The sequence below is a fragment of the Panicum virgatum genome, chromosome 3K (assembly GCF_016808335.1).
Source record: "Panicum virgatum strain AP13 chromosome 3K, P.virgatum_v5, whole genome shotgun sequence".
Taxonomy (NCBI): domain Eukaryota; kingdom Viridiplantae; phylum Streptophyta; class Magnoliopsida; order Poales; family Poaceae; genus Panicum; species Panicum virgatum.
This window is the reverse complement of record NC_053138.1, coordinates 13,814,675-13,828,289: the sequence shown is the minus strand read 5'-3', so window position 1 is coordinate 13,828,289 and position 13,615 is coordinate 13,814,675. Positions and strand designations below refer to the sequence as shown.

General features: G+C 50.2%; 2 protein-coding genes across 3 annotated transcripts; both read left to right on the top strand.

Annotated features, from left to right (window-relative positions):
* The first annotated feature begins 958 nt into the window (after positions 1-958).
* LOC120697697 lies at positions 959-6,062 on the top strand. Of its 2 annotated transcripts, none has more exons than XM_039980994.1 (5): positions 959-1,169; positions 1,322-3,329; positions 4,746-4,806; positions 4,887-5,110; positions 5,512-6,062. In XM_039980994.1, the coding sequence occupies exons 2-5, from the start codon at positions 1,369-1,371 to the stop codon at positions 5,564-5,566; spliced, it is 2,301 nt and encodes a 766-aa protein (XP_039836928.1). In that variant the 5' UTR covers positions 959-1,169; positions 1,322-1,368; the 3' UTR covers positions 5,567-6,062. The 2 variants fall into 2 exon arrangements, with proteins under 2 accessions (XP_039836928.1, XP_039836929.1); XM_039980995.1 differs by lacking the exon at positions 959-1,169 and adding an exon at positions 1,228-1,244.
* Positions 6,063-8,907: 2,845 nt separating this feature from the next.
* On the top strand, positions 8,908-12,067 carry LOC120701234 (probable GABA transporter 2). Its single transcript, XM_039985361.1, has 7 exons — positions 8,908-9,463; positions 9,551-9,781; positions 10,018-10,115; positions 10,511-10,697; positions 10,822-10,952; positions 11,069-11,305; positions 11,401-12,067. The coding sequence occupies exons 1-7, from the start codon at positions 9,286-9,288 to the stop codon at positions 11,788-11,790; spliced, it is 1,452 nt and encodes a 483-aa protein (XP_039841295.1). The 5' UTR covers positions 8,908-9,285; the 3' UTR covers positions 11,791-12,067.
* The last annotated feature ends 1,548 nt before the right edge of the window (positions 12,068-13,615 follow it).

Below are 13,615 nucleotides of genomic sequence, written 5' to 3'. Positions count from 1 at the left end.
CAATGTCGTTGACAAACATGATTGCTGAGGGTCCTGTCCGAGTATTATTGAAGCAATGCAGGTGCAGTGCAAGAATAATATACGGCGTTTTTTTCAAAAAAAAAATTCGAGGTCCACGATACATGTTGCATGTACGCTTGCTAAGCTAACCACTGTCCATCAGCTATATGTTCCTATATCACTAGCTACCGGCACCAGCTCTCCATTCTTCGAGCTAGACATTGCACATGCCTTGCTTGCACATCAAATTATTTGATCCCTACTCCCCTGTCGCGGTGTGCCCGGGGGTTTTTTATGCACGATTCTTTTTTTCATACAAACAGTTCGTTCGTTCAGCAATTTGCTCGAGCAAAAGTCATTGGTTGTTGGAAAAAAAATCTTTGGGAAACAATATTCTTATTTTTTAAAGAGCAAAAGGGAACAATATAATAGTCCGGGTCAGAAAACATGAACCCCGTTTCCGTCAAACGAGTAGTTTGTGCAGGGCACTCTTGGTTTTACCAGCATTTTGCATTTGCCAACAAAAAAAAAGAATTGCAATTCCAATAAATAACACCAAAAAATAAAGTGTTTTCGCCGAGAGTTGTACTCCCAAATTATTTATTAGGTCAGGCACTTTTTTTTCTCTCTAACCAAGATCAGCTAACTCTGTCGCTGTGCCCGCTTTAGTAATCACACTTTTGTATTTGTATAATTCCATTCGCAAAAGTAGACCATTTGCGCGTAGCAAAGGCCTTTTTAGTCAAATCCAGGTCACACCAGCTGTCCACCACCAGCCCCCACTCCTCCACGCGGGCCCCGCGCGTCGGCGGTCCATCCAGGTCACGCCCAGTTCCCAACCGAAGCCCGCCGGGCCCGCCGGACTCCATCACGCGCGTGCCCCCGGAGAAGACTGGATTCACAATCAGGTCCCTGGCAGCCTCCAGGGTACAAAACCCCCTCTTCCACTTGGCCAGTTGGCCCCCTCCGTCCTCGTCTTCCTCGCCGCCTCACTCGACCGTCGCGCCACACTGCTCTCCGCCTCGCCAATGGCGAACAAGACGGGCCGCCGCCGCCACCGCCACGGAGAACTCTAGCGGTAGCGGCGAAACGGAGGTGCCGCCGCGTCCCCGCGCCGTTGCTTCTGCGCCCGCCGTTGCGGGCCACCCCCGCGAGCTCTCCAAGTTGAGGTAACCACTGCCGCAGCCGCAACGAGCTCCTCCTCCTCTTCTCTCTGGCCACCCAAAACCTTACATCTTTAAGTAGTATGATCCACCCTGGCGTCTACCATTCCTCTTCTCGCCGCCGCGATCTCCCACTCAACCGATTCGTGGTTCTGCAGAAACATTCAGTTCGGGGAAGAGGGGGAATCCAGCCTTCGGAGGCGCCATGGCGAGCGAGCCCAAGGAGATGAAGTACAGAAGGAGGGGCCGAGTTCCTGAGCCGGTCCAGTACGGGCAATGCAGCGACCGGAGTGGCGTGCTGGATTGGGGCGCGCTGAAGCAGGACCCCCTGGAGCTGCTCCGGAAGCTCGACGAGATCCGGGACCAGATCACCCGTTCCTGCGAGCTCACGGGGCACCCGCCGGAGCGCCCCCGCATGAGCCGCCGCACGGTATCTCTGCGCCCGTCGCACGCCGAACCGCCGCCGCACGCAGGCCGGGAGCCGGAGTACTACCGCTCGCGCTACGCCGGACGGTACAGGATTAGCTTACCGCTGAATCCGTACGACCAATTGCAGCGCTCCGTCTCTGACGAGACGTACGCGAGGCAGCCGAGCGGTCGGTTCCGACAATACCCCGATGGTCGGCGGGAGAACTCTGGCTTTGGTCAGGGGAGTCGCCATCACAGCACTTGCCAGTGCGCGCAGTGCCTTCAGGTCCAGCGAGTGGTGGCGCCCGAGGAGCACATTCCCATGGCCAGGTACTTTGCAGGGCAGCAGGGGTCCTTTCAGTTTGATAGGTATCAGCCATTCTCGTCGGAGCTTGACCGGAGATCTGTGGCTTCATCTCTGTACTCGGACCCTTCCATGTCGAAGAGGAGGGTGGAGTATTTCAGGAAGAAAGCAGAGATTTTTTGTCGGCCGTTAAGGGGCGCTGCACCTTTTGTTGTTTGCAGCTCCTGTTCCCATCTTCTGCAGCTGCCTCAGGGGAAATTCACAGGCCGCAAGAAGAATCTGGTTCAGTGCGGTTCATGTTCAGAGATTATTACTTTCAAGCCTAAGGAAGCGAAAGTCCATCCGGTGACCCTGCCATCTTCTTTCCCAGTACCTAAAAGTGTCAGAAGTTCCAATCGCCGGGGCCCCAAGAATTCTGGGTGGTATCAACATCAGGATGATGACAATTTTAATTTCTATAAGCTGCAAGCACATGACAGCCACGGACAGAAGAAGGATTTTTCTGACAATATGTCAGCATCTTCCACCGCGAGTTGTGATAGATCAGACAGTGAGCGAGGATCTAGCAGGAGCATTCAGTTAAAATCACTGCCTGCAAGCAGGTCTAGATTTTCAAATGACCCAAAGGATATATTATGTCAAGGAGATACAGGCAGTCCACAAGGTCCAATTTTAGAGGATAAACAAATTGATCCATTCTCCAGTCAACGGAAAAATTATAGAGGTGGAAATGAAATCAAAAGAAAGGAATCTGGCGTAGGTATCAAAGCAGATTATGAAGCCAATGGAGGTGATGAAAGTCTTGGTAGGAAATGCACACAGAAGAATAAAGAAGGCCATATGGGGGTGCTTGAAGATGAATGCGGTAATCGAAGAACACATGAACAAAAAGGTAAACATGGTAATATTGGCAGTCCTGAAGATGGAATTGTGGGTAATAAATACAAACATAAGACCAGTAATGCTGTTACCAGCAGCCTTGAAGATGATGGTATGAGCATAAAGTATGAACATAATGGTAGCTTCAGAGTTCAAGGCATTAGTAAGAGATATGAAAAATGCAACAAAAAGGATGATAACAATACTCTTGAAGTTGAGAGCATAACTAAGAGATGTGAACAAGAGAACATCAAAGGTGACTCTGGTAAACTGCTGCACTCAGATAGTAGAAACGGCAATACACCAGCCAAGAATGACTCATTAGTTAATGAGCGCACAAGTTCAAGTTCTCGTGTTTCATCTGAGGCTGAGGTAGATGAGATAAAGTCTTCAATTGGTAAGAATGGGGATTCATCCTTTTTAACTGGCTTCCTGAAGAAAGGCTTGAAGGACCTTTCTTTATTCAACCAGTCTGCAGACAGTGCTAAGGTTTCAATCAATGGTCATCCAATATCTGACCGAGCTCTCCGGAAAGCAGAGAAGAAAGCTGGTCGTATTGGCCCTGGTTCATATTGGTAGGTCATTTGCTCTCTTAGCCATTCAGACTGTTTTATGCAAAACTGTATTTCTTTAGCTTATGCTGCATGCAAATATACGTCAATTGCCCTAGTCATATTTATTTCAGCAGCATCCCCCTTACTCAGACAACATTGAATCCATTAGCAAAGTATTGAGATAATGAAGAGGTACAACACGTGGCTTTTGGTTTTATGCTGCAGTGCAGCCCTAGTTTATCAGTTGAAACCAGCTGATGACTTGGTTCGAACACTCCTACGAGTCTAGGACAATCCCTTTACTCATATTATCATGCCTGGTTTCTACTGCTAGCATTGGTTTTGATTGGCTATCCTCAGAGTACTGAAGAAGAAACAAGCTAATCTTTTGTCAGCCAAAGCGGTCACTTCCACTTGAGGTTGATCTCTGGAGCTTTTTTTTTCATTATTTGAGAAACCAGGAAGGTTCTTGTGAACAATCCTTGTTTTCATTACTGATTGCTTCAAGTGATGTCAGCTCAAACCTCAAAAATCATGTGATTTTCCATATCAGTAATAGTTTTTCATTTCAATATCTGTTCACCCAGAAATCAAGATATAGCAATTTCCTTTGCACCTCAGTAAATAGAAAATTAAGGCTGCTTTCTGGAAATAGTGAAAAACAGTTGATTAAATTAGGAAAATGCTAATTTATGCTGTAGTTTCAAAGGTATAGCCGTGTCAATAAGAAATACCTTGGCATGTCCAGACGGTATGTTCCATAGTTCATTGGTCTGCAATAACAAGCTCTACCAATAAGTTTACCACCAGCCCGCCTGATTCATGGAGTCATTGTAGTTTAAAGACATTTTCTGCAATTGTTTACACAAGTACACAACACCTAAAAGACCAAACCAAACTGTTCTAAACTTCTAATGATCTGCTAGGCTTCTTATGATTTAAAACATTCTACTTTTAATTTGAATAGAATTCTACCAACATTTTCTCTTGTTCTTTTTTTCTCTTTATCGATGCTGATTCATAGCAGTTCACTTGAGTTGAAGGTGTTAATTTGACAAGGATATTACTACCACCCGACAAAGAATAAGTTTATCCTAGAACATGTGCTGTCAAATTATTTTGATGCTGACCAACCATATGTCTATAAATATTTAGATGGCTATGTGAGCAGTGTGAGTATATTCATCTTGAAACTTTTGTACATGTGAATAGATATATCATTATAGAAACTGATGGGAAATATTATGTTTTGGAGACCATCAGTATGCAAAGCAACACTTATTAGTGACTTGGATCATAAATTAGTATGATGAGCATATTGTATAGGAAATGAATTCTGCTAAATCTTCACCAAAGATACTGGTTTACACGAATTTCAGTTCACAGTGCATTGTGGATTTATTTGAAGCACGGTAACATATCCTTTTTATAATTCAGGTACGACCACCGTGCTGGATTTTGGGGTGTCTTTGGGCAAGAATGTAGAGGCATTATCCCTGTAAGTTGATTTATCTGCAAGTACTACTTGCTCAAGCACTATTTGTTTCCATGTCCTCACAGAATGTTCTATTCTTGCAGCCATTTATTAAAGAATTCAACTATCCGATGCCCAAGAACTGCGCCGGCGGGGATACTGGAGTTTTTGTAAATAGCAGAGAGCTCCACCAGAAAGATTTTGATTTGCTTGTAGGGAGAGGGCTCCCTCGTATGTCTGGAAAGTCATATTCTGTAGAGATATCAGGAAATGTGGTTGACGATACGACTGGCATGAAGTTACGTGGTCTTGGAAAGCTTGCTCCCACGTAAGTTGCTTGTCAGTGAATGCATTGCCCTTTCTACTTTCTTATTGGAAAATATGCAGTAATAAACTAATAAATGTACAAGGTCTTATAGGAAAATATGCAGTAATAAACTAATAAATGTACAGGGAAACTACAAAGGTATTAGCTATTTGTTTACCAACGAGGCCGAGTATAAACTTTGATCATAGAAACTAGAAAGCATAGTTGCATCCTCACATTTACTTCCTGAATTCATCTAGTGTCATATTCAGTAACTAGTTTTGTTGCTTCTTTTGTATTAGAAGAATCTTGCTGCCATGTACCTGAACATTGAAAATACTAGATTGCAATGTGTATCTTGATAAGTTTTCTTAAGACAGGGTTTCCAGATACTAATCATTCCTCAACTTTCAATTTGTCAGAATCGAGAAAATGAAACGTGGCTTTGGCATGCACATTCCTGAAGAGACAAGTTAGCTCTCCTGTGTGGCTGTGTCTCTGCTTTTGCTAAAGTTTTTTCACCTCGAATCTGCCAGTTGGAGTCCAAGTTTAACAACATGTTGCCTGGTGACAATGGAAGCAACCCTTACAATCATGTCTTGAAGCCTGACTGCGTAGCAACAGTATGGCTCCAGATGTTGAGAGAAGAGTTGGATGCCACAACGCGTACTCATTCAGCATCATCCTACCATTACGTTGTTTCTCCGTGCGTGGCGGCAGCTCCAGGCTACAATTCCTCCCGTCTCTTCCTTTTGCGAGAATTCTGTGCATCTTGTTTGCTTGTGTTGTTGGTGCAATTTGCCACACCATAGGTAGCACTCGCTGCTTGTAATTGCCAAGGGTTTGTCGTACAGTGGTGCAATTAGCTTGCAATATAGTGTGCCTACTATATGTAAATATTTTATGCATCGGCCACCTCTCGCTAGGTGGCTAATGTCAATGTCAGATGGCTCTTTTGGATCGCCTGATATGATCTCTCGTCCCCATGTGGTATTTGCAAGCTTCTTACCACTGGAAGTCAACGTATCGCATACTGTACAGTAGTGGATATGGTATCCCAATTCCCAACTGGAGTTCTGTACCGGTGTGCTTATTTTACAGGTGAATGAGTATGTTTTCGCTGCGCAAAAATCTGGCACTTGGTGGCACATCGACAGCTTGGGAGTTGGAAGTTGGAGCTGGAAAACAAAAAGAGAGAATTATTCCCTTGGCCCTAAAAAAAGTTGTGATTAGTTTCTTGGCCCTTTTTCTCTTCAACTTAGCTATTTGGGCCCAAAATAAGTTTCATAGAAATATCTACTTTTTGGTAGCTCAAATGGTATCTTAGTGATTTTTGTTGGATCCAACATGCTTAGATATGACTCCAGCGAATTTTTCACTATTTTATCATGTTCTTGCGATTTTTTGTGATTTAAAACTGAAAATAGATTTATAAATGCCTAGAAATTATTTTACAAGTGGGAAAAATACCAAAAATTCATGAAAAATTTCTTTATGTTATCATTATCTTGGATAAAAACCTAAACGGATGCGTTTGAATATAATTAGACTGTAAATCTAATTGTAAGTTACGGAAGGGCCAAGAAACTAAACGAAATTCGTTTTTTGGGCCAAATAGCCAAATTCAAAAGAAAAATGGCCAAAAACCTAAGCACAACTCTTTTTAGGGTCAAGAAAATAATTATCTCAAAGAAAAATTAGGTCCGGGCTCCACTGACGTAACCAGTTCGGTTTTATGTGTATTATTATTGCCATCAAGTTGGTACCATATGCAGAGTCAAAAGTTGCTGAATGAATCTATTGGTTAGCTCATGAAATTGAAACGGGCATTGCAGGTGCAGGCACACTGTTCGCACTGCGTATCCTCCAGTTTGAGTTTGGCTATGGAGGCAGCCATGTCATGATGCACCTTGTTTAGCATTTGTCGGTACCCCGGGAGTGGGGTACCCCTCTTGCTGTGTCTAGACAAGGATCTCGTAGTTATCCTTAACTACGCCCTGACGGCCGAATGGCCGGACCCCTGTGGTCCGGAGCCCTACTCTCTCGGTAAACGGCCCGGACCCACTCCCCGCTTGGGGAAGGTCCGGTGGCGCCACGTGTCCCGGAGGAGATAGCCCTCAGCCAAAACAACTGGGGGCCCCGGACCTCCCAGGGAGTATCGGACCCCCGCCGGGTCCCGGATCCCCATATACTATCCGACTCCCTGCCTGGGCTGGTCCGCAACCGCCACGTGTCCGCAGGTGCGGGCACGCGCGCGGAGCCGCGTGGCTTCCACTGGAAGACTCGCCTACCTACCGCATTCAATGCGGTAGGCGGAAGTGCGCACTGCCACAGCAGAGCCCGAGGCGGCTTTTGCTAGGTTGCACTGTTGGTCGCGTGTTACCAAGGCGCACAGTGCAATCGCTGGCGCCGCCCACGCCGCGTATGTCAGTCTATGCCAGTTGGGCACGACGGCTCGGCTTCGGCCATTATGACGCCTACATGGTAGCTTAACAGACTACGCCGCATGCTACATTGCCCCAACGGGCGCCTCGCTGATGGGACAAATAAAGACTCCCTTCGGTCAAGAGAGTCTACAGGGCGACGAAGCGTATCCAAGAAGAGATTCTCAACCGTTGTAGCTCCATTGAAGCTTTCTGCGCAATATACTATACATTCACATTAGACCCACCTGTCGAGGTCTGAATGCCTGTGTACGCGTCCCCTTGGTCTATAAAAAGGAGACGCTCGCTAGAGGAAGATTCAAGGCCCGGCTGGACAGAGGATAGACTCGTTCATACCAAGAGCAATACACCTCACAGTGGACGTAGGGTATTACGCTTCGGCGGCCCGAACCACTCAAAAACCCGAGTGTTCTTGTGTTCTTGCCCCAAGCTAGATTGGCCTAATCGCTCAGCACTTTCCCGAGTACTTTCCCTTTAGGATTAGGCGGGTGCGTTCCGCCACACGGCTGTGGGTGCCCACGACATCATTTTTACTGGATTGACGTGGTCGTTGCGCGATGCCTATCGATTCTGCTGCTGCAAGGGCAAGGTACGACGTCAGCAGTTCAGCACCATTCACATTAAGATTGATGCCCGGCGCCTTGTGAGTGATTGATTGGCCTTGTTTGGATGCGCGCTAGAATCCTAGCGCTAGAAGAGAATCTTTCCCGCATGAAGGACTGAATGAAGTCTATTTGCAAAAACCTTTTTAGGGATGGGTGTAACTTTTCGCGATGAATCTAATGACGGTAATTAATCGATGATTTGCTACAGTGATGCTACAGTACCATCCTCTAATCGCGCGGTCAAAAACCTCATTAGATTCTTCAGGGTCACTAGCGCGGGGGTTCTGGAGTTGGTTTTGTAAACTGACTTTGTTTGACACCGTAATAATCGGTCAAAGTGTCACTATTCACTAGCGCGCTACAAAACCAAACAAAGCCATTGTGGCAGAGAAACTGCTCTGAGTTGGTGTTCTTTAGCGAGAAAAGAAAACGGTCAATAGCCAACCACTAGAAGCCCTTGTCAGTAAATGACCTTTTGGAGCAGCCCCCGGACAGAGCCGGCTACTGATTACCTGCTTCAGTCCGTGGCTTCGTGCGGGTAATCCAAGAAACAGAGACGAGCACACGAGGGGAGAGCTGAGGAATTCAGCCCAGATTGCATCCATCAGATGCTCTGGCTCTTGGTGCGGTGTTGGAAGAGGGCCCGCGTTCTGCGCCCCCCGGCTACATACGAAATCGGCAGCGTGCCCGGCGCAGCACCCACCCTGCCTACAAGACTACAACCACGGGGGCCGCACGACGCCGCACATGGATTCCCCACGCGGCCTCCTCCAACCTCGGAAAGTCAAACCCCACTCGAGCCTCGCGTGCCCCTGCCTCCCTCCCTCGATCAGCAAGCGAACTCCACGGCCCCCTGCCTGCGCGCGTCCTAGCTGCAATCCGTGGCAGACACGAGCTGCAACTGCAAGCGCAGGCGTGAACGCTTCCGTCTCTCCCCGTTCACCCGCGCGCCACGCTATTCCGAGCTGCCTGCCCACCATCATCAGTCAATCCCTATCGATCTTGGGTCGGGTCCGTGCGCTGTCGTGGGCGCCGATGAAGCGATCGAGGTGAAACCCGGAACCGGCCGTGCGGCGGTGAGTCGATCTTGCAGGGGCGGCGACCCGAAGCAAGCTCGGCGAGAGCGCGCGGCGCGCGCGGGCACGCCATGGCAGGCACCGGAGGCACGCCGTTCCTGGCTTCGCCCGCGACGGGGCGCGCCGCCACGCCGTCCTCCGCGGTCTTCGACGTCGAGGCGGCGGACGCCGGCGCCGGCGCGCACCACCGGGCCGGCAAGGCGCCGCCCCCCGCCGACGCCGGCGCCGCCTTCGTGCTCGAGTCGAAAGGTACACGCGCTCGATTGCGTATTATCCATCCGTCTCCACGGACGCCATCGCGGCCTCCGCGGCATGGCTGACAGGCGCCCGGTGCAGGGACGTGGTGGCACGCGGGGTTCCACCTGACGACGGCCATCGTGGGGCCGACGGTGCTCACGCTGCCGTACGCGCTCCGCGGCATGGGGTGGGGGCTCGGCCTCGCCGCGCTCACCGCCGTCTTCGCCGTCACCTTCTACGCCTACTTCCTCGTCTCCAGGGTGCTGGACCACTGCGAGGCCCGCGGCCGCCGGCACATCCGCTTCCGCGAGCTCGCCGCCGACGTCCTCGGTACGCACTAGCTAGGCTCCCGCTCCACGCACGACGAGCGCCGCCCGTCGTCGTCCACCGCACGCCTCTCCGATCAGAAATCAATGCGCTAGCTCCTGGATTCTTTCCTCCGGCGGTCTGCTGACCTGTGCACAGTCCGGTCGATCACGTCCGGAGGCAGCGGTGATCGGTACGTTGACCGAGATGATTATTAATGGTGTGTGATTAATCTCCGCTCCGGTTTTGTTTTCGTCAAGGATCTGGGTGGGTGTTCTACCTGGTGGTGAGCGTGCAAACCGCGATCAACGCCGGCGTTACCACCGGGAGCATCTTGCTCGCCGCCGACTGCCTTCAGGTACTCAGACCATTCATGTTCGTTTGAGGTTTGTACGGAATTTGTGTTACTATCATTAATCTAGTTCTCTAAGATGCTAGTTGGAGTAGTATACTAGTATCATGGAGTCATACACTTAGATTTGATGGTGACGTATGATTGGACTTTGGCCTTCCAGTCCAAGGGGAAAGTCAGACACCTTTACATGTTCTTTTAAAGCAAGACAGCTTACATATGGAAGGAGGATTAATATTTCGAAGGGTTCATGCCAGCAAAATTAAACGCTTTATTATTTCTTTGTTCTTTTCGGAAATTATTATGCCAAAGCGAGTCGAGACCTTGTCACGTTTCTGTTTTTGGAGGCGTCGATAGTCTCAATATCTCCTCGTTACCTACAATACTGTCCGCACACGCAGATAATGTACTCAAATCTGGCTCCGCACGGCCCCTTGAAGCTGTACCATTTCATCATCATCGTGGCCGTGGTGCTGGCCTTCCTCTCGCAGCTGCCGTCGTTCCACTCGCTGCGGCACATCAACCTCGGCTCGCTGATCCTCAGCTTCGGCTACACCATCCTTGTCTCAGCCGCCTGCATTCGAGCAGGTAGGTACACTGTTCAGAAAAGCTGTCTTCTATCTTAGCCTGAATCGTTAGATCTTGCATTTGCGCATGAACTTTGAACTATCGTTGTAACTTCCGTAACTGACTAACCTGCCGTGCTTCACAGGTGTGTCGAGCAACGCTCCAGCGAAGGATTACTCGTTGAGCTCGTCCAACTCAGAGAAGACCTTCAACGCATTCCTTTCCATCTCCATCCTCGCCTCCGTCTTCGGCAACGGCATTCTGCCAGAAATCCAGGTGCCGGATCGACCCACCAATCATTTACAGTAATCTTCGATCCGGAATGTCGAGAGATTTGTTGTAGTTGTAGCGTGTTGAAATGAAGCCTGGTAACGGCCAACGTACGTTCGCAGGCCACGCTGGCGCCGCCGGCGGCCGGGAAGATGACGAAGGCGCTGGTGCTGTGCTACGCGGTGATATTCTTCACGTTCTACTTCCCGGCCATCACCGGCTACTGGGCGTTCGGCAACCAGGTGCAGTCCAACCTGCTGCAGAGCCTCATGCCGGACGAGGGCCCCTCCCTGGCCCCGACGTGGCTGCTCGGCCTCGCCGTCGTCCTCGTCCTCCTCCAGCTCCTCGCCATCGCCCTGGTAAGACATGCACGCATCTCTTGCCCACCCAGGGCTGGCACTGGCAGCCATGGGGACTTGGGGAGAACGCTGAGCGCGGTGGTGTACACGCGCAGGTGTACTCGCAGGTGGCGTACGAGATCATGGAGAAGAACTCGGCGGACGCGGCGCGCGGGCGGTTCTCGCGGCGGAACCTGGCGCCCCGGGTGGCGCTGCGGACGGCGTACGTGGCGGCGTGCGCGTTCGTGGCGGCGATGCTTCCCTTCTTCGGCGACATCGCGGCCGTGGTGGGCGCCGTGGGCTTCATCCCGCTCGACTTCGTGCTCCCCGTCGTCATGTACAACATGGCGCTGGCCCCGCCCAGGCGCTCGCCCGCGTACCTGGCCAACGTGGCCATCATGGCCGTCTTCACCGGCGTGGGGGTCATCGGAGCGGTCGCGTCCGTGCGGAAGCTCGTGCTGGACGCCGGCAAGTTCAAGCTCTTCAGCGACAACGTGGTGGACTGATAATTAATATGATGATCATCAGTGTTAAGAACCAAGGCAGACTGTTTCCGAGCAACCGTTGGGCCAGTACTACTAACCAAATTCAAATCAAACTGCCTCCGCCGCCGCCGACGGAGCTCGCCGGAGAAGAAGCACAATGCATGTGCCATGCGACTTCAATTTTTCGTATATGCCATGAATAGACCTCCGCCCTATGAGAAACCCAGCCTCTCTCCTCTTCCTTTCACGTGATGGTCCAGCCCAAGCTTTTTCTTCACTTGTTTTCACGATAAACCCACCAGCCCAGCACCGGCCTGACCCAAACCAGCCCAGCCCAGCTGCCTCCGCTTGCGCTGCAGCTTCTTCCCCTCCACGCCACAGGAAACGCAGCGCCCGAGCTACCGCCGCCTGCCCCCGCGCCTGTTCCCCCTTCTCGCAGCGCTCTCGCAGTCGCAGGCGCTCGCCCTCTTCCCGTTCCTGCTGCGCTGCCCGTAAGCCGCGTGCCGCCCCGTTCCGTCGCCGAGCCGGCGTGGGTCGCAGGCGAACCTGTGCCGCGCTCCTCGCCCCCACCGTAACCGCTGCCTCTCTCGATCCCCGCTCTGTGTAGGGCTGTAGGCAACCGATGTGCGTGGGTGTGGGAGCAAGCTTGTTTGTCTCATTGTGTGGCTAAGCTAGGATTAGAAATAAACCTAAATCCACAAAACACATGTATGTATGTATGTATGTACAATTTATTTCGATTATTTTTTAGCAAAATAGCTGAAATGTTGGAGCGACATTGGGTTGTGATGTGACTTGATAAATTCAGCTCAACCTTGCTTCAAGGAATATTTGAGCAAAATGTACCACGTTTTTTGTATGTTTCAACTGAAAGTGTTAGATATCTAGTCAATTTTCGGTATATTTTAATTCCAAAATTAAATGTATAAACTAACAATATTTCTATGACTTTAAGGAGTAAAATAAAACATGTGAACATGTTTATACTTATCACACATATAAGCATAAACAATATAAATAATCAAAGTTTTAGGGAGTACTCTGAAGCGGGGCCGTTGCCGGAGGCATTGGCTGCGCTGTTACCAACTGGAGTAGACATCTACTCGGTTGGCCTCAGTCGAAGTAGTCGAACTAAATCGGTGCAGGAAGAAGTTCGCAGTGCAGTCCCGCGAACGGTCACCAAGATGTAGTCGACGCAGTCGTTCGGCCACCAGAATGTAGTCGACGTAGTCGTTCGGCTCGTCCACCAGGAAGTAGTCGTACAATCGGGCAAAGCCTTAGTATTTTTGAGCAGTCACGCTAAAGCGTTACCCAAAAACCTGATTGCCCGCCTATCCCGTGCAGGATCTCAAGGCGAGCAAGGTTTCGGAGGCCTGCTCACGCTAATTCTGTGCGCGCAGAAATTAGCGTTGGGGAACTCAGTTGTTGCAACTGGAGAGGGAGAAGAGAGGAGCCGAGTTGCCTCAGTGCTCTGGTGCGGAATGGATGAGGGGAATGGCACTCCTTATATAGTGACTCAGGTGCTCAGGATCGTTGAACCTGGACACCATCAGAGTCATTTAGGAGATGCTGTTATGGCTATTAATTACAGATTTAATTGCACGTTTAATTGCACGATTAATTGCTGTCAACGGCAAAATAGCCATCGCACCGCACGGCCGGCCGCGCCTCGGCCACGGCCCGGCCCGGCGAGGCGAGCGAGCGCGCGCGCGCGTGTGGTTCACCGTCCTCCTCTTACCGGCTTCACAAGTGGTGTACACGAAGTCCACCTTTTAAGTCGGTTGAGATCCTCCTCAATTCCCGGTACGGAATTAAGCATTGATTCCCTAGCATTAATAGTGGGCTT